The sequence below is a fragment of the Rhipicephalus sanguineus genome, chromosome 6 (assembly GCF_013339695.2).
Source record: "Rhipicephalus sanguineus isolate Rsan-2018 chromosome 6, BIME_Rsan_1.4, whole genome shotgun sequence".
Classification (NCBI taxonomy): domain Eukaryota; kingdom Metazoa; phylum Arthropoda; class Arachnida; order Ixodida; family Ixodidae; genus Rhipicephalus; species Rhipicephalus sanguineus.
In genome coordinates, this window is record NC_051181.1 from 129,423,239 (window position 1) to 129,443,492 (window position 20,254).

The 20,254-nt window shown below is 50.9% G+C and overlaps 1 protein-coding gene across 1 annotated transcript; it reads left to right on the top strand.

Annotated features, from left to right (window-relative positions):
* The first annotated feature begins 14,995 nt into the window (after positions 1 to 14,995).
* LOC119397540 (metalloendopeptidase OMA1, mitochondrial) lies at positions 14,996 to 16,042 on the top strand. The gene has a single exon (XM_037664963.1). It carries the CDS (start codon positions 14,996 to 14,998, stop codon positions 16,040 to 16,042), a length of 1,047 nt encoding a protein of 348 aa, XP_037520891.1.
* The last annotated feature ends 4,212 nt before the right edge of the window (positions 16,043 to 20,254 follow it).

A 20,254-nucleotide genomic window follows, 5' to 3' on the forward strand; every position in this document is an offset into this window, starting at 1 on the left:
CTCATTTTGCCTAAAAACAAACACGTATAAATTGAAATTGTATTTTGCGCACTTGAGGCACCTTTCGGTTGCGTCATATAGTAATTTCTTGCTTTTTTTGTGCTGCTTGCGACACCGTTACTAGAGTGTACTAGAAGCTTTTGAGTGGCGCGAGTGGCTGCTTGGGAGCGGGCGTTTCAGCGTGGAATGATGCGGTGGCGCTGGCGTCGACCAATCTTCCCGGGCGGATGGCTGGCAGGCGTTCCGCGTACGTGTTGGTGCCTCTCCGTCGCGCCTATAGTGTGCCGGCCAAGATGATCTCCCGCTTTTTTCTTATTCTTATACTTCCTCTCTTTCATAAATATTAATGCAAATAAAGATTATTTGACATTATTGTTATTGAAGTTGCTGCTGACCGCACTGAAGCAGCATAGCACATTATACAGTATAAGGAGCGCGTTTTTTTTTGCCATGTTTTACAGTGTACAATTAAATGAGAAACCAGCTGGCTGGTACACAACGGAAGCCCCCCCCCCCCTTCCCCCCCATCTCCCCGAAAAAAAAAATGAGTATGCTGCCCACAAAACGAAGAACTCTTGGCCCGTTCCATGTAAAACACTAAAGCTGGGATCAAAGGGCGCGTTGCTTGTGGCTGCGTGCACACAGGACAGAAAAGCAGGCTTTATTGGCATTGTTTGAAGAACAGCAGAGTTTTTCCAAACCTCCCTTTGATTTTGAAATATGCGATTAGATTCATTGTTGTAAGACCCACAAAAATTCAAATACGTAATACTGCAGAAGAAGGCTTTCAGTGAAACATAGTCATGGAAGATTTTGAGAGTTTAAAAAACGCAGCACCACTGCAAAGCACAGTCGTAACTGTAATGATAATAATCATTGATAACACAAAAATACAAGGTTTGCATATTTATGAAACAATACATTTGCGAATTAGCAAATTGTAAAAAACAAAATTATAGAGCCAGGATACAAAAATAACATAAAACAAAGAAAACACAAAGACAGTGTTTAGGTTGTTTTTCCAAAATACATTTAAATAAAAAAAATATGTTATGGTTGCATAGTCGTTTGAAGGGACACTAAAGTGGAACCATGAATCGGCTTAGATCGATTAATTGTGCTCCGACACCCATAATGCTGCTAAATTTACCATCACAGGCTTATTAATACAAAAAGATTCAAAATCAAAGTTTTATTTTGAGATATCGCGTCAGAATTTGCACGTTCTCTCACTTACAAGCCTCTTCTCGGAAAAATTGTTTTTCTTCTTGGTGTACCTTAAAAAAATTAGGAGTGCAATAAAATATGCACGAAAAATGACATCCTTTTTACGCCACTGTAGCAATTTATAGCCTACTCAATTTCAGGTACTGCTGTGCGCTTTGTTTCTCGTCCCGCGACGTGTTAAACCCTTCACATAAACATGCATACGTGTGACCACATAAAAACGGATCAGCTGAGCAGTCAATGGCTTGCAATGTTCGTTGCAGCCAACACCCCCAAAATGCTTCTCCTGTTGATTACTGCCAAGACATCCAAGATGCTGTCTTTGTGTAAGTCACTCGTACTAAAACAACCAGTGAAAATTTCTTCAAGTTCACTAATAAAAACAAAAGCTTTCTGTGAAGGGTACAGAAGAACACCGAAATCACAAGATTTTGTGAAAACAGCACCATTTAGGGACTGGCCATCTCATGAAGGCAGCAGAAGCTCATTCATGCATGCACTGCACTTTGGAGCACACATGTTCTAGCAACATAGCCTGCCACATAGTACGTACGCCTGGAGTCGCTATGCTGATTGACGTATGGGTGGTCTGGTGCAGTCAAAGAGCTTCTATGAAGCGAACCTTCAGCACCTTCCAAGTATCCTTCATCAAGCAACAAGTCAATCAGTTGCTGCTGCTTATACAAGTTAGCAGGCTTGTCTGCGACAGTGAAAAGCGAGCTTACAACCCCCTCTGAAACGTGTGATCCAGCAACACTCTTGGCAAGATTATAACAGCTTAGACAATTAATGGTCGTGAGAAATTGTTGCGGAGTGGGATGAGCATTGCATTCAGATGACAGCCTGACAATACCGAAGAGGTTTTCAATTTTATCTTCGCTTAAGCGGCTTGTAATAAGGTATGCATAGGCAATCTCTGCATGTAAGTAGCTTCAGCAAAATTGATAATATGCACGTAGTCTCTCACAATGAAATGCGGTTCGAAATGTAATTCGCACGCAGCACAATCGGCGTCAAGCGGTTTGTCAAGCCGATGGAGGTTCCGCTCCCAAAGGAGTCGTTGTTCTTCGTCATTCGGGGCCTTAAAAAGGGTTAACTTGAGACTTTGTTGCACACGCGGATGTCCATTTGTGCAACCTGGCGCGTAACAATGTTTAAACGCTGTTTTTTTTACATTTCGCGACCAAAAGAGAGATGCTGGCCATGCCGCCGAGCAAGCCAAGTGGGAAGATTGGGCGATGGCAGCGCCGCCGCTACTTTCGCCGCAAGTTGGGGATGGGAAAGCAAGGGGAGAGCGTTTCGGTCGCGCCACTCAAAAGTTCTAGTACACTCTACCGTTACCGTCTTCGATTTCGTTTGCTTCAACCAGCGCCTCCTATATTTAGGAGGCGCTGGCTTCAACTCGTGCGCTATGCTATGCGGCTCTCCACGCTGGTCATACTGTGCCGCTGTATTGTTAGTTGTTAGGATGTCTCACATGTGCTGCGCTGTGAAGGCGCGTATTTATTGTCTCTTTCTGATGAATCGACTTGGCTTGGATTGCGGCAGCAGTGGTAAAATAAACGCATAGACTGCGAGCACAGCAAAACAAGTGTTCTGTACTCGTATAATAGGCTTCATTAAACCGCTAGCGCGCTGAAAACGACAGTTACATACATTACAATAGTGTTCAGCGAAAATAAAGTAATCTTACAGAAATCACATGTGCTTTCGGTTTTAATTCTTACCGGCACTACAATTGTCATCGCGTCCACCAAACAGTGTTGTGGGCATGTTTCACGCCGATGGAAGAAGACCGAACGCAGATCGAAAAATTCTGTTTTAAAAATTTCTACTCACTTTCCAGAGAAACCACTGCAAGGTTGGACACTTCAGACGGTACGATTTCTATTGTAATACAAAACAGAAAAGCGATGAAGGACGGTAGAAAGTCCCTTTTAAGAGAAGACAGGTCTTGTTTCGATGTGAACCTTTCCAACGGCTCCGTCCCATGTTGTGGACACCGAGCTGCGTTCCTCGTAACGCCATCACGACGAGTTGCCTGGTTCACTCGACCACACGTGCGACAAGCGTAAAAGCACCTCCCAGGAAAATGCGCGGTTCAGCGCCCCTTCCAAGCGCCGATACCCGGGGAAAACTTTGTGGCCGACAGGTGCATGGCCAATGGCGTCTGCCATGATGAACTCCAGGGCCAAACGTAACAGTGTGAGTCAAAATTTTAGGATCTACATCTACAGCTGCCGTATAAGTAGAATGCAGCATAATCTCGTAGTTCTGACACACACCCACAATGGGGTATTGGCCAAGAACTAGGTAGCTTATATCTTATGGATTAAAGCAAGGTGACAAATGATAAATTATAGAAAACTTGTAAATATTAGGAATAGATAAATAGTGAAATGCGGACCTAAATAATGAACCGAAGAAACTGATTTAAAAAAGTAAAGTTTGAAGGAAAGTATATTCACGAAATACTTCAGTGCCTCTTTTTTTTTTTCTTTTCTTGGAGCTCTTGCCAATGTCTGCAACTTGTTCGTTTTAAAGGCTCTTTGTGCAAAGTATGCGAATTGCTAATTTAGTTATGCAAGCTATATTTCGATATGTGGCCTCTTTTTATAAACATAATTTTGATTTTTTTTTTACGTTACGCGGCTATAGCGCTAGCGCAGTGCCTCCGCCTTTTATAGACATTTCCAACGGAGGGAAGGATCACTTCCTTTCTGGACTGTTGCACGAGAGTAGAAAGGCTGACGTCACAACCTCGGCAGTGTAGTTTCGGAGGGTCACGTATATTAAGAGCTGCCCAAAGGTGATTATGGCGGCACCCTGGGGGCCGCCTGTGAAAAAGTCTATACCTCCGCGTCTTTTGTAGGCCGCACTGCTAGCCTTCGCCACTTGGTTGACGGAGGTCACACAAGGGCGGACGCCCGCTCCTCACCTTGTGTCACCCTCCTTTTTATACATTTCTCCTATTCCCTTAGTTCATTTTCTGTAACTCTGCAGGGACGTGATTCCCAGGGGCGTAGCCAAGGGGGGGTTGGGGGGTTCAAACCCCCCCCGAAATTTTTCTGTTTTGCTTGCGTATATAGGCACGCACACATACAAACGCACGCACGAACATACATAAAGTATGGTTGAACCCCCCCCGAAAAAAATTTCTGGCTACGCCGCTGGTGATTCCTTAAAGGGTGTGGGAGAGCACGCGCGCCCATTTCGTTTCCTTAAAGGGGTGGTGCCACCATGTTTGTGGCTTGCGCGTTCTTTGCTGTAAGCGTTTCCTATAGCTCCAGGAAGAACGATGCACGCACCAAGATTCGTGTATTCTCGCTAAATAATTTAATATCGCCTTTTGATGTGGACAACTTTCGGTTTCGGTTTCTGGGCGCCGAGGTTGGGCAGTGACGTAGAAGTGTAGGAGGCTTGGTCACGTGACCACACAAGGCTGTGACGCACTTAGCCAGGAAGCGATCGAAACTCGGCGAGTGATGTAGCAACCGATGCTTTGCCGGTACTATAGTGAACTAGAATATATTCTAGTTCACTACAGCCGGTACGTACGTTGCGGAAGTGGCGGAGGTCCGCAGGTCGCTCACGTCACTACAGCAGATCTGGTGTGACGTCACTACAACTTTCGTTGTCCATCCTACAGATCTACGTCAGTGTTGGCGCGCTAGCGATGGGTTTTGATCGGGAGAATGGGCATTAGGTACACTTTGGAAGTGAAATAAAATATATTCTAAACGTTTGCTGTGTCCGACCCTTCGTGTGGAGTGTCCTTGCATACAGAGGAAACCCACAACAGGCTTGTTATAGCCTCGAAATTTGATGGCACCACCCCTTTAAGGCAGGCGCGATCGGGAACTGACAGCGGGAGCGAAGGAACCACTAGGAGAGGAGCACAGTTGCCCTTTCCGGACAACCCCTTCTTTCCCGCTACTCCTCGCGCTAATCCTCGCATCCCGGCTCGCGGGAAAGGGAACTCGCCCTGCGAGGGAATCAACCCTCGCGGTGGGGAGGGACACGGGAGGTGAACAAAACTGCCGACCAGGCAGAGAGACGGTCTCTCGTGCCCTGCTGACCTACGAAGGAACATCTCACCGCCCCGAGACCCGCGAGCCGATCATCGACCGAAGGTGTAAGCCATACCCTTTGTTTTTCTACGAGAGCGGACTATCCCTCTACGCGACATTTACGCGTTATTGCTAACGTAGCAATAAAGTGTTGTTTGTTGTGCTAGCCTGTTGCCTTATTCGCCCGAACCCGTCGTAGCTGCGATGACGCGCGCTACGGGAAGGGGACGTTGACACGGTACGACTATTTGCGGCTGGGACCGGAGCTAGGCTTCTGCACCAGCCGTACATAGAGCGGACCCTTCATCTGGCGCCCAACGTTAACGAATTTGGCAACGCGGCTAGTTTTGTGCAACGTTACTAGAACAAACTCAGTTTAAAAGCTCCGCCGGAGAGGCGGTCCGCGTGGCGGTCGTGAGAACTAGTGGCGCTGCAGTCACGTCTAGCTCCCGCGGCTGGCGCTTGTTGTGATCGGCGCCGCCGATGTACGAGCGCACGTGGGTTACAGCGTCGTCTGCGCTTTGTTAGCTCGTCATTTTTGCAAGTGTTCTTGACCAGGCTTAGCGTCTTGTACGAAGTGATGTACGAAGCGTAACGAGGGCGAACAGATTCACAGTGCGGTATGCCGACTTGCTTTGCGCCGGGCTGCAAGAGCGGCTACCGCAACGACGACTCCGCTTCACGACACTTCTTCGGACCTGCAAAAGACCCTACGCCATTCAAGCTTTGCATCGCAAAGATAGAAAGCTTACTGCGAAATTCAAGGTCTGTGACGTTCATTTTGAGAGTGACGACATTGTAAAGCACTATCGTCGTGTCGTTTTGATAAGAAGTTTTGATCCCACGTGGAAAGTGGGAACTCGCGCCCGGTGCCGTGCCGCGCTTGTTCCCAGCACTTCCACCCCACATTTCAAAGCCAAAATGTTCGGGGTTTTGGCGCAAATACTCCCCAAAAGGCACGGCGTCCCGCGAAAGCCCAGTGCCCAGTTTGGAGGAGCTGTCAGAAATAGAACAACAAAACAAAAGGCAGGCGATTACCTATATACGCTACCGAGACTGAGAGTTGCATCACACTGACATCCGATCAGTTGTCAGCTGTCGCCATGCCTTCAAAGCAGTGGATTTTCGAGAGATTTTACGACGAGGTATCGAACAAGATGTGCGGAATATTTTACACTCGCCGGCTCGAGAACGGGCTGCTCAGCGCAAAAATTTGACACGGTACACATAGAAAAGACGAGGACCAGCGCTGGTCCTCGTCTTTTTTATGTGTACCGCGTCTCCGGGAACGGAGACTTACTTGTGCAAAAGATAATTGTAGTTGACGAGCATTTTAACTGCGTAGTGAACGGCTGCAGCACGAAACGCAAACGGCTGTCGTACAGTGTAAGTGCTGCGGGCATGGAACATCTGCTCGGTGAAGTTGAAAAACTGAAGTTGAATACTGACGACTGTTATAGGGACAGAGTACGCGCGAATAACTGCTCGGTGCTCACATCACGGCCGAGCTGTTCGAATTGTGTAAGGCACCGTAGAAGGATGCGACGTAGAAAGATGAGACACCGAAAATACAACTATCCGCTGAAAAAATTGCTCAGAGACGACATCTATTCGATGTAATCGCACACTTAGATTTCATTTACCGAGTTCTCGTAAAATTTTCCGATTTTGGGTCAGTATCCCTTTAACCGTCGCGAAAACGTGTCTTGTAAACATTGCAGAGCATTGGCGATGTTTTTCGAAAAAAATTTTTTTTCAATAAATTGTAGAAACACGAGTACTGTTTTTCTAGAACGCTTTTGTATCTCGAGTAAGTACGCTTCTTTGTACACTATAAAGGCTTTTACAAACGTGTTGAGTTGTTCTTGGTCTAGATAAGACGGCAGCGGCTAAAATTGTGGTGGTAGTTATAAAAATTACGCTGAAAACCCTCATTCGCTTAGAAACTCTTATGCTTGGAAGTTAAGCGCAATGTAGACAGCTCAAATATTGTCACAGGGTATTGACGTCGACGAAGCTCAGCAGGTCCGAGATGAAACACTTTATTTGGCCGAACTTGTGGCCGAGAAACTGAAAGTCAAACTACAGCAATACACTGATAGCGGCGAACAGAGCGTCGACCGTCGATCAACTGACAAGCGGTCAAGCGCGTCGGATTTTATACAGGCGCTATCGAACTTTCCAGCGATATCGCTGGTGGGGCGTTATCTCTCGACAAAGCTGGAACATTCGCGTGCAGCGCGCAATCTCACCAAAACGATCTACAATCGCGAAGCTTCTCGAACACTGCTTCGCGGACAGCGTCGGGCGTTGGTAACCGTCCTTGCTGGTCAAACCCGAATACGTCAAAATAAAACAAGAAGTGGGCGTGGCAATATAGACCGAACATCGATTCTTAGCCACTCAATGAACAACGCACGCGGGCCAATGCATACAGACGACCTTATGCATATCCACCTAAGTATCCGCCTAACTAGTACAATAAGAAAGTTGCCGCGCAGTTGCCGCGAGCAACTGCGCGGCGGACCGCAGCGTTATTCCGTGGCAGCAGACGACGCGCCGATAGTGGAGCAAGACAGAACTGCAGCGCCGCTAGTTCTCGCGACCGCCGTTCGGACCACCCTCCTCCGCTGGCGGAGATACGGAGCTTTGAAACTGAGTTTGTTCTAGTAACGTTGGTTTTGTGGACGCGAGCGACTACCGACGCTCCGTCAACGTAGGACAACGGGCATGTCTGAATTCCAGGATTTGTTCATGTTGTCTGATGTCGCGTCGCAGAATGTAGATCCTATGGCTAACGCGGGGGCATTGTTTGGACTTTCCGACAGCGTAAATTTTGGTTGTTTCACGCGGGACAACCAAGGTGTTGCAGCGACCGCGTTAGGAGAGATTAGGCCTACGACGGAGAGCGCCACGCCGGGCACCCCGTCACCTCGCGACGCGAACAGCGAGATGCCACCACATGTTGCTTCGGCACAAGCCGCAGATGTGGTCGCGTCTTCGGGCAATAGTGTGCCCTCGAGCGAGGTACTCTTGCAGAATGCGTTGTCAGTTATGCAGAGCTTAGCCAGCGCATTGCAAAACACAGCGCAGCCTCCTTCGCAAAGTGCGGGACCACGTGTCAAGGTAGACATGCCTACCTACAGTGGCTACCACGACTGCAGGAGCGCGAATGAGTATCTCGACCGACTGCTCTACTATCAGCAAGCAATGGGGCTTCCCGACGCCGAACTTCTCGCGCGTGTGGTCCCGGTGTCGCTGACAGAGCAAGCGGCCCGATGGTTCCGACTGACCGGACATCGTGCCCGCACGGTAGAAGAGTTCCGCGAGAGCTTCCGCGACGAATTCCTTCCGGCGAATTACAAGTGGCGTTTGAGGAGGGAGTTGGAGCTACGCACCCAGCATCCGGACGAATCCTTGCTGGAGTACGTACGGGCGATGGACGAACTGTATCGCCTCGCTAACCCTCTCGCCACCAACGCGGAGAAAGTCGAGCGCGTTACACGGCAAGCGCACCCGACTTTTGCGGCTCACTTCAGGGGATGCAAGTTCGCAGACCTAGAAGAGCTCGCCGCCGAAGCGAAGCGCGTACAAGGGGACATCCTCGCGGCGCGAGCGTACCGCCCGCCTCCACCCGCAGCGCAGTCACTCGAGCCTCGCTGCGCGTGGAACGGTGGCGCGGTCAGTTCAGAGGCGTTTAGGGGTAACGCGTCAGCATCGTTCGCTGATGAGCACGTACCGCGCGGTTGGGAACTGTCAGACCGCGCTTTGGACCCCTACGCTTACGCGCTTCGTACGGCCCGTGCTGCGCCTGCACGTGACGTTCCGCGGCAGGAGCACGTGGTCGAGACGAGCCCAGACGAGCGGCGCAACGCGGAGCGAGGCCCGCCGGATCGTGGCGACGAGCGCCCGGGCCGGCGTGGTTTCCGCGGTCCTTGCTACCAGTGCGGCGCACCGGGGCACATCGCCCGCGAATGCGGCCGCACGCCGGTTCAAGAGCGAACGCGCGGTTCGGGAAACGGACGACGCCGCCGGTGAACCACGTCGGGCACCGCGCGGCGATCAGTAGTCCTACCGATGCGCTCGGATCACTAGCACCTACAGTCTGTCGCGCAGGTGATGCCGTAGACTCGCCCGCATCGTTAATCGAGTTAACGATAGCTCGAAAGAAGTTTGTAGCACTGTTAGATACTGGGGCAAGCGCTTCATTATTTGGGGACGAGGTGTTGCACCATCTCTGCGAGAACAATATCCGCTTGAGACAAAGCAACACCACCTTCCGCCTTGCTTCGGGCACAGCGCAATCGAGCGGTGCGGCTAGACTTGTGATCCGCTGGGAAAGACGCGTGAGGCGACAACGCTTTGTCCATCTTCCCGGGTTGTCAATGCCTCTAATCCTGGGTCGAGACTTTCTCGCCAAGTCAGGTATTGTCATTGACATTGCAAGAGGGGGTTACCGAGAGCGCGACGGCGACGCGCTAAAGCTTTTCTCGAAAGCACCCGCATTGACAACGGCATGCCAATCGCAGGGAGCAGCGCGAGTGAGAGAGGAGGAAAGCGCGCGGAGTAAGCTAGTAACCCCGCCAGAGCAATGTGCCGCAGTACAGGGAAGGTCAGTGCACCCGCTTTTGGCAGAAGCACACAGCATGCCAGAAAGGGAAAAGGTGCAGCTGTCGTCGCTGTTGTACGAGTACGACGCGATTTTCACTGACCGCCCGGGCCGCACTACGCTGGTCAAGCACACAATCGATGCGGGTGACGCACGACCTTGGAAATGCAATCCCCGACCGATTAGCTTGGCTAAGCGGAAAGCACTTGACGCCGCCTTGGACGAACTCATCGACACAGGCGCGGTCGAAAGGTCAAACAGCCCATGGGGTTTCCCGGTGGTTCTAGTTCCAAAGAAGGATGATACATATCGCCTTTGTGTAGACTACCGCAGGCTGAATGAGGTTGCGAAGAAGGACGCATACCCTCTTCCATCCATTTCATCGTTAGTATCCAACCTAGGCGGGGCGAAGTACTTTACGACGCTCGATGCTAGTCGCGGATATTTTCAGGTCGAAATGGACGAGCGGGACAGAGAGAAGTCAGCTTTCACATGCCACAGGGGACTTTTTCAATTCAGGAGAATGTCTTTTGGCTTGGTGGGGGCTCCCGCTACTTATCAGAGGCTAATGGACCAAGTTCTGGGAGATGCAAAGTGGCAGCACGCCCTCGCATATCTAGACGACATAGTGGTTTACTCGAAAACGTTCGATGAGCACTTGCGCCACTTAAGAGACGTTCTAGAAAGGCTGAGGTCTGCGGGCATCACTCTGAACCCGAACAAAGCTCAGATAGCGGCGACCCGAATAACATTGTTGGGATTCACGCTTGACGAGGGTCGCATTTTGCCGAATAAGGGTAAGCTTGAAGCGATAGTCAGCTATCCGTCGCCGAAAGACATCGGCGAGCTGAGGCGCTTTCTGGGGATGGCGAACTTCTATCGCCAATTCATTCCAGACTGCGCGGCAGTGCAGGCGCCTTTGACAAAGCTCTTGAGGAAAGGCGAGCGTTGGGCTTGGGGTCAAGAGCAGGAGGCCGCACTGCGTCGCCTCACTAAGTTGCTGGCTAACACGGCTGAACTGCAGCTACCCGATTTGAACAGGGAGTTTGTGATTCAAACAGACGCAAGCGACCTGGGCTTAGGAGCAATTCTGCTTCAGGAGCATGGAGGTGCCCTCCGACCGATTGCGTTCGCGAGCCGTTCGTTGACGCCGGCGGAGAGGAACTACTCGGTAACAGAGAAAGAGTGTCTCGCGATAGTTTTCGCTCTCCGTAAGTTTGACTATTACATCGACGGAGTGGCGTTTGTTATTGAGACGGACCACATGGCGCTCACGTGGTTGAGGCGCTTGAACGAACCAAGCGGCCGCCTGGCTCGTTGGGCATTGCTTCTGCAGCGTTACGACTTCACCGTACGCTACCGCAAGGGCAAGAACAATGCCGCGGCCGACGCACTATCGCGTGCTCCAGTCCGTCACGAGACTGACCCGGAACGGACTGTGAGCGAGACACTCGAAGTAGCGCTAACGGAAACAGTAGAACAAACGTCAGTTCAAGGCACGAGCGTGAACCACGTGGAGGCTGTCGTTAGCGCGGGGATTGTTTTCAGCAGAAGGGAGCTGTTAGAAGCTCAGCAGAAAGATCCGTTTTGTCGAAAGGTGTTCGACGGGCTCCGGGAGCCGGGTGGCGAGGCCACCGCGCACACGGGGGCAGCTGGTATTGCTGTCGGTGCGGAGCGCTCGGCAACAGCTGGTAATGCTGTGAGCGCGATGGATTCTTATCTGCTGGATTCTGATGGCGTCCTGCTGAGGTACATCCCATCCGACGATGACACAAGTGAGTCATTCAAGGTCGTTATACCGCGCAAGTTGAGAGGAGCACTGCTTCGCTACTTTCATGACTCGTGCATTGCTGGGCATGCGAGCGGCCCTAAGACTTATGCTAAGTTGTGTCGCCTCGCTACCTGGCCAGGCATGAAGCGGGATGTGATTCGTTACGCCCGTTCATGCCACGTGTGCCAAAGCGTCAAGCCCCGAGGCGGACGACCGCCCGGCCTCATGCAGCCGATCAACAGCCAGACTCCCTGGCAAATCGCGGCATGTGACGTAATGGGACCGTACCCCACAACTCCTAGCAGAAACAAATTCTTGCTGGTGATCACGGATCACTTCACTAAGTGGGTAGAACTTTTCCCCCTTAGAAAGCTGACGGCTCGTGTGATCTTGGATAAGTTGATGGAGGTTTTCACCAGGTTTGGTTTCCCTGAGCAGTTGATAACAGACAACGCGTCTTATTTTACTGCGAAGGTGTTTGTTGACACGTGCGCCGCGCTTGGCATTAAGCACAAGAGAACAACCACCTACCATGCTCAGTCGAACCCCACGGAACGAGTTAATCGCAACATCAAGCACATGCTTGTCGCGTTCTCTGAAAGGCACAAGGACTGGGATACCTACCTTCCAGAGATCGGGTTTGCGTTGCGATCGACTGTGAACCGCTCGACTGGGTATGCGCCTTCTTTTCTAAACCTGGGAAGAGAACTGCCGAATCCGATGGAGACTGTACTCGCGGATCGCAGTGGAGTGCCAGTGGCGTCATCAGCACGAGCTGAATACGCAGCGCAGTTGCGCGAGAAGCTAGCGGAAGTTTTACGTAAAGCACGCAGTAATCTCGGCACTGCTAGGGCACAACAGAAGGCGCAGTACGACCGCTCGCATCGGAACGTACACTACGAAGTGGGCGATCTGGTGCTGCGACGCCATCATGTTCTTAGCGACGCTAGCAAACAGTTTGCAGCCTCGCTGGCACCGAAATGGTCCGGGCCGTACCGAGTGCGAGAGAAGGTTTCCTCGCTTGTTTATCGGCTCGCGAACATGAAAGGCAAACCGAGCGGCGGACCAGTGCACGTATGCGACTTGAAACGTTACGTGTCACGGGAGGAGCATGGGGACGACTATCAGTCCCCCTCCGAGCCGCAGCCGGCGGCTGAGAACGCTCGAAACCGAGTGAAGAGCCCTGAGCCGCGGTACTTCTTGCGAAACAGGCGGAGACAACTCTGCATGTTGGATAAGCAAAAGGGAAATAGGTGCCGCCGGGACGGCTCGGAGAGGAGACCGCCTCCTCACGGCGAGCCCACACTAACATTCAGTCGTTGTCGCAGCCCCACCACCACCGGCAAACATCGCCATGGACGCCTGACTGGAGGTCAACCGGTACATCACACCGCCACTTCCACGCTACCCCATCGCCTCACCGCCCGGCCTCCACACAAGAGGCCCGAAGACCAAGGCCAACCCAACTGGGAGAGCCAGCTGCCTCAGGGCCGCAGCCACCGGCGCGTGCCAGGGTTGTGTGGACACCCCGATGGCCTATGCTCCCGCAAGGCCACGGCGCAGCACGCCGAAAACCCCGAGCCCCGCCAGACCGGAGGAGCCCGAACCATGCTGGAGAGGCCGCCTGGAATGAAACGCTTCGCTGACTCGCTCCTCTCAATCACCACCAACGACCAGAGAGGCGGGGCCCAAGGAGACACGGTCCGGACCACGGGGCTGCAGGAGCAGGCCAGACCTACCGCAGCAGTGACGGCGGAGGCGACGACTGGGGAAGCCATGACGCAAGGTGGCACGGCAGCGAAGACCGCAACGAGGCCGGTGGTGGCTACTTCGGAGGGAGCGGCGACGCCAGTGGGGGCACCGGCGACACCCACGGCAGAGGGCCGACCGCAGGAGGGCACGGACCTGGACCGATCCGTCCTAGCCTTTCTCGATGAGGAATAACAAAATATTACCTCATGGTGCAGTCTCTGTCGTCCGAGGGCTTTCTTAAGGGGAGGAGGATGTGGGAGAGCACGCGCGCCCATTTCCTTTCCTTAAGGCAGGCGCGATCGGGAACTGACAGCGGGAGCGAAGGAACCACTAGGAGAGGAGCACAGTTGCCCTTTCCGGACAACCCCTTCTTTCCCGCTACTCCTCGCGCTAATCCTCGCATCCCGGCTCGCGGGAAAGGGAACTCGCCCTGCGAGGGAATCAACCCTCGCGGTGGGGAGGGACACGGGAGGTGAACAAAACTGCCGACCAGGCAGAGAGACGGTCTCTCGTGCCCTGCTGACCTACGAAGGAACATCTCACCGCCCCGAGACCCGCGAGCCGATCATCGACCGAAGGTGTAAGCCATACCCTTTGTTTTTCTACGAGAGCGGACTATCCCTCTACGCGACATTTACGCGTTATTGCTAACGTAGCAATAAAGTGTTGTTTGTTGTGCTAGCCTGTTGCCTTATTCGCCCGAACCCGTCGTAGCTGCGATGACGCGCGCTACGGGAAGGGGACGTTGACACGGTACGACTATTTGCGGCTGGGACCGGAGCTAGGCTTCTGCACCAGCCGTACATAGAGCGGACCCCTCAAGGGACACTAAAGTGAAACAAGGATTCAGTTTATACTGATAAATTGTACTCTGAACATCTACTGTAGTTATTTTGAACATCGTAGCTTTATTAATAGAAGAGAAAATCAAGGTCAGAGTTTCATTTCTAAATTTCGCGCCGAAATCTCCGCATGTGACGTCGATGTGTTTGTGTTTTGGCAGCATTGGCTCAACGAAATTTCTTGAATCTTGGTACGTAACGTCGCTGGCCCCCTGAGTGGACAAATCACTTAATTTTTACCGATTAGGCCCTAGTAGACGATGTAAAAATCTGTGACGGCACGGCGATTAGTGTGGGAACTTCAAAGTGCTGTGGCCACTCGCATTTTCTTTTTGCTAGTTATCTCGCATACCAAACGCCTTCTCAAGGCAAGACTGGTGATTTTGGTATTGTGAAAGAGTAATTTACTAATATAAAAAATTCTTTTCTCCTTAGTGTTCCTTCAATTGCCTGGAAAGATGTATCGCCAGCTTTCTTTTCCTAACATTCACCCCCCTCCCCCCATGCTGTTTGTGATCATTCCCCTGTAGTGGGTAAGTGCTATTCATGTAGGTCGAGTCGCGGGTACCGGCCATCGGAGCTTACAGCAGCTACCATGGCTCATGGTAGAGCTCCGACCCGTGGTCGTCAAGACTGCTTGGAGTCCCACCGATCGGGACAGCGCCAGAGCCGACCGAGCACGTCGTCCTTATAACCCCGAGGACCATGCGGACAGCTATATCCGATGGATATTGGCGGGGCGCCTCACTTTGTCCGCGGCGCCTTCCGGATGCTGAACACGCTGGAAGGAGTAGCCCAGCTGGTCACTCTGCTGGTGGCCTGCGCCGCCGTGCGCTGGATCCGCTCGTACACGTTGCGCTTGAGCGTCCGCAGGGCCAGCGCAGCGCTCACGGTCGCTTTCCTCTTCCTCGTGTGCTACTACGTCACTCACCTGGAGAAACAGGGCATCACCAACCGGCGACGCTTCGTTGCCTACACGCCCCAGGAGTTCGCCGACCACGTCGCCGACGACGTCAAGGTGATACAGCGCTACTTCTGGATCGCGGCGCGCAAGCCATCCAAGTACGGTAACTACCGCCGCCTCAACTGGGTCTCGCACCAGTTGCTAACCGCCAACCGAGACCTGCCGGGCTCCGCGAACCGAAACTGGTCCTTCGTCATTGTCCGCTCCATGACACCCAGTGCGTTCGTGCTGCCCAACTGCCGCTCCTACTTCTTCGAGGGACTCTTCAGGCTTTGCGAGAACGACGACACCCTGTCGTTCGTAGTGGCCCACGAGATGGCGCACTGCCTCCTTGACCACACCCTCGAGAAGGAGTCCCTAGCCTACTTCCTGGACAGGCTCAACACGCTCGTCTGGATCTCTTCTCTGGCGCTGATCCGCGGCACCGTCAAGGCCACTCTGACACCGTGGTTCGTGAGTCGCGCCCTGCACTATGCCGTATTCCTGCCCCATAGCCGTTCGATGGAGCTCGAGGCCGACTCCCTGGCGCTACGCATGATGTCCAAGGCTTGCTTCGACTACCGCTACAGCATAGTGTACTTCGACAACGCCATGATGCTCAGGAAGAGGGTCATGGGAACCAAGAAGACGAGGAAGGTATTCTCGACGCACCCGACGAGGCGGGAGCGCGTCAACGCCTTGTACGGACAGATGAACTCGGCTCTGGCACTGCGAAAGTCCAGGAGTTGTCCTCCGCTCCTTCCTATGCGCAAGAACGACGAGATCAAATTCGCCACGTTTCTTAATCTAACCGTTAAGCGGGAATGAAAAAGAAAATCGTATATCGATCGTCATCAGTTAGTTGTGTTTCGAGACATTCGCTTATTTTAATACATGACGTGTGTTGTTATGAATTATAGAAAATGTTGTTTATACACCGTCCTAACAATTCCGTGCAATGCAGCTCAGCTTGTGAGTCGCATCAGCCGATCAATGATGCGTATTTCTAGAGAACGGAGGAGGGCTTGCGCATTGTGCGCTACAAAGAAACGGAAACTTACAACCACCCGTTTGTAGCACGAAGCCACACGGAAATTCATATGGATTTCTCGGTAAGAAAGCCTCTTAATTGCCGAAAAATTCATCCTGGTCCGGGGATCGAACCCGGGACCAACGCCTTTCCGGGGCGGTCGCTCTGCGAAAGGAGCTAACCAGGAAGCTATACCAGGTAGAGCGACCGCCCCGGAAAGTCGCTGGTACCGGGTTCGATCCCAGAACCAGGACGAATTTCTCGGCAACTAAAGAGGCTTTCTTTCTGAGAAATCCGTTTGGATTTCTTTGTGACCTCGTGCTACGAATGGGTGGTTGTCAGTTTCCGTTTTGACCCTTTCACCGCTTAGCGGGATTCCGGAGAACCGACTTGCAATTGTGCGCTGTTATGCCTTCCGTGGTGATACCATTCACCAGGAGTCTTGTGGAAGGCGGTCAGACGCGCACAAGGTTGATGCCTTTGTCCTTGTTCTCTATTCTGATTGGCTGACACGATTCTTAGCTTTCGCAGCACTGAATGATTTTCGCGTATGGTAACTTGATGACGTTGCCCGTGGCAACCACGTGACGTAGGAGGAGGTGAATCGTACTGCTGCGCAGAACAGTGCGCAGACATCCGAAGAACGGGAGTGACGCATCGTCGAGGCGCCTACAGGATTCCAGAATGGGGCCAAGCTACTGCGTATGTACAGAACTACTGTACATAGCTCCCAAAAGGAGCCATATGCAGTAGCTCTAACAGAAGGCAGCGGTAAAACGTTGTCACAAATCGTGACGCTAACGTCACGTGCGCCTCCAGCTGTATGTTTCGAAGGCAAGCCGTGGAATGCCACCAACTGGTTTGGGAAATCGACGAACCCAACCTTTAAAGATACGTACACAAGAAGGGATGTAGTAGGGCTCAGTGAGGTTAGGAGGCCACATGAGGCTTATACATTGCTGAAGAACGGACACGTCCTATGCTATCGTGGCTTAGCTGACAGAAGAGAACTAGGGGTGGGGTTCCTTATTCATAAAAATATAGCTGGCAATATAGAGGAATACTATAGCATTAATGAGAGGGTAATATGTATGGTAATTAAGTTTAATAAGAGGTACAAGATGAAGGTGATACAGGCCTACGCGCCTACATCCAGCCATGATGACCAACTGGTTGAACGCTTCTACGAAGACGTAGAATCAGCAATGAGTAAGGTAAAGACACAGTACACTTTACTGATGGGCGACTTTAATGCAAAGGTAGGCGAGAAGCAGGCTGGAGATCATGCAGTTGGGGAATATGGCATCGGCTCTAGAAACACCAGAGGGGAGTTACTAGTAGAGTTCGCAGAACGCAATAATTTACGGATCTTGAATACCTTCTGCAGAAAACGGGCTACTCGTAAGTGGACGTGGAGGAGTCCTAATGGCGAAACTAAAAATGAAATAGACTTCATAATGTGCGACCACCCGGGCATTGTACAGGATGTGGAAGTAGTTAACAAGATCCGATGCAGTGACCATAGAATGGTAAGATCTAGAATTCAACTAGACGTGAGGAAGGAACGGCAGAAACTGATACGCAAGGAGCCGATTAATGAACTAGCTCTGCGAGGGAAAGTACAGGAATTCAGAGTTTCACTTCAGAATAGGTACGCGGCTTTAACCGAGGAAACCGACCTCAGCGTTGACGCAATGAATGATAATCTGACTAGTATCATTAAGGAGTGTGCAGTGGAAGTCGGGGGTACAGTCGTTAGACAGGACACTGGTAAGCCATCCCAAGAGACGAAAAACCTCATTAAGAAACGTCAAACCATGAAAGCCTCAAATGCAACAGACAAAATAGATCTGGCGGAGCTTTCGAAGTTAATCAATAGGCGTAAAGTAGCCGACATAAGAAAGTATAATATGGAGAGAATTGAGCATGCTCCAAAGAACGGAAGAAGCCTAAAAGCTATGAAGACAAAACTGTGCATAGGCAAAAATCAGATGTATGCATTAAGGGACAAGGAAGGCAAGGTCACAACCAATATGGATAGAATAGTTGAGGTAGCGGAAGAGTTCTACAGAGATCTGTACAGCAGCCGAGACAGTCAGGATGATAACGTAAGAAGCAGTAATATCCCAGAGGAATCTGACATCCCACCAGTATTGACAGGAGAAGTAAAGAAAGCCCTAAAGGGAATGCAAAGAGGCAAAGCCGCTGGTGAGGATCAGGTAACATCAGACCTGTTGAAAGACGGTGGAGAAATTATGTTAGAAAAACTGGCCACCCTATATATGAAGTGTCTCTCGACGGGGAGGATACCAGAATCTTGGAAGAATGCCAACATCATCTTGATCCATAAGAAGGGGGACGTCAAAGACCTGAAAAATTACAGGCCCATCAGCTTACTGTCCGTTGTCTACAAGCTATTTACAAAAGTAATTGCTAACAGAATTAATACGACATTAGAGTTCAATCAACCAAGGGACCAGGCAGGATTTTGTACGGGCTTCTGTACGTACGATTTCGTACAGACCATATTCATACTATCAATCAGGTGATAGAGAAATGCGCCGAATACAACCAACCCCTATACATAGCCTTCATAGATTACGAGAAGGCATTTGATTCGGTGGAGACATCAGCAGTCATGCAGGCACTGCGGAATCAGGGCATCGACGAAGCCTATATAAACATAATGGAAGAAATCTACAGCGGATCCACAGCCACTATAGTCCTCCATAAAGAAAGCGACAGAATCCCAATAAAGAAGGGCGTACGGCAGGGAGACACGATCTCTCCAATGCTATTCACCGCGTGTTTACAGGAGGTTTTCAGGGCCCTAGATTGGGAAGAATTGGGGATAAGAGTTAATGGAGAATATCTCAGTAACCTGCGATTCGCTGATGACATTACATTGATGAGTAACGCGGGAGACGAATTACAGCTCATGATTACTGAACTGGATACGGAAAGTAGAAGAGTAGGTCTGAAAATTAATATGCATAAAACTAAAGTAATGTGGAACAATCTTGGCAGAGAACAGCGTTTTGCGATAGGTGGCGAGACACTGGAAGTTGTAAAGGAGTACGTCTACTTAGGACAGGTAGTAACCGCGGAGCCGAACCATGAGAGTGAAATAACCAGAAGAATAAGGATGGGATGGGGCTCATTCGGCAAGCATTATCAAATCATGAATGATAGTCTACCACTATCTTTCAAGAGGAAGGTATATAACAGCTGCATCTTACCGGTACTTACCTATATGTATACGGAGCAGAAACCTGGAGACTTACAAATAGGGTTCAACTTAAATTGAGGGCGACGCAGCGAGCGATGGAAAGGAAAATGATAGGTGTAACCTTAAGAGACAGGAAGAGAGCAGGGAGATGATTTTCTAAGGGCTCGTTTATCTTTGTTAGACACAATATTAATGAGAACTAACAGACAATGACGCCAAGGAAAGTATAGGGGGTGTTATCTGTAGTATATAGAACATAAATGTGAAGAAAGTAAAGTGGACGAAAAGATGACTTGCCGCCGGCAGGGACCGAACCTGCGACCTTCGAATAACGCGTCCGATTCTCTACCACTGAGCTACGGCGGCGGTCATCCTCCCGTCCACTTTTTGGGGTATATATGTTGATTTAAACGTAGGAGTGTTAGTCAGCGCCAATCGCAGCCATGGCGGCGAGTGTAGAACACTCCTTTTTTGCCTGGTGGCGTCACGTAGCACGTGATCTTTTTTACGAGCTGGCAGCTGACCAATAATCCCTCGCATATTACCTGAAGGCATTAAGTCTGCCAGGACGAGACCCTCGCTATGAATGAAGGAAGGGAGATGATTTTCTAAGGGCTCGTTTATCTTTGTTAGACACAATATTAATGAGAACTAACAGACAATAACGCCAAGGAAAGTATAGGGGGTGTTATCTGTAGTATTTAGAACATAAATGTGAAGAAAGTAAAGTGGACGGAAAGATGACTTGCCGCCGGCAGGGACCGAACCTGCGACCTTCGAA

Coding starts and splice junctions, on each gene's coding strand:
- LOC119397540 (XM_037664963.1), top strand. CDS start 14,996: ATGGATATTGGCGGGGCGCCTCACTTTGTCCGCGGCGCCTTCCGGATG.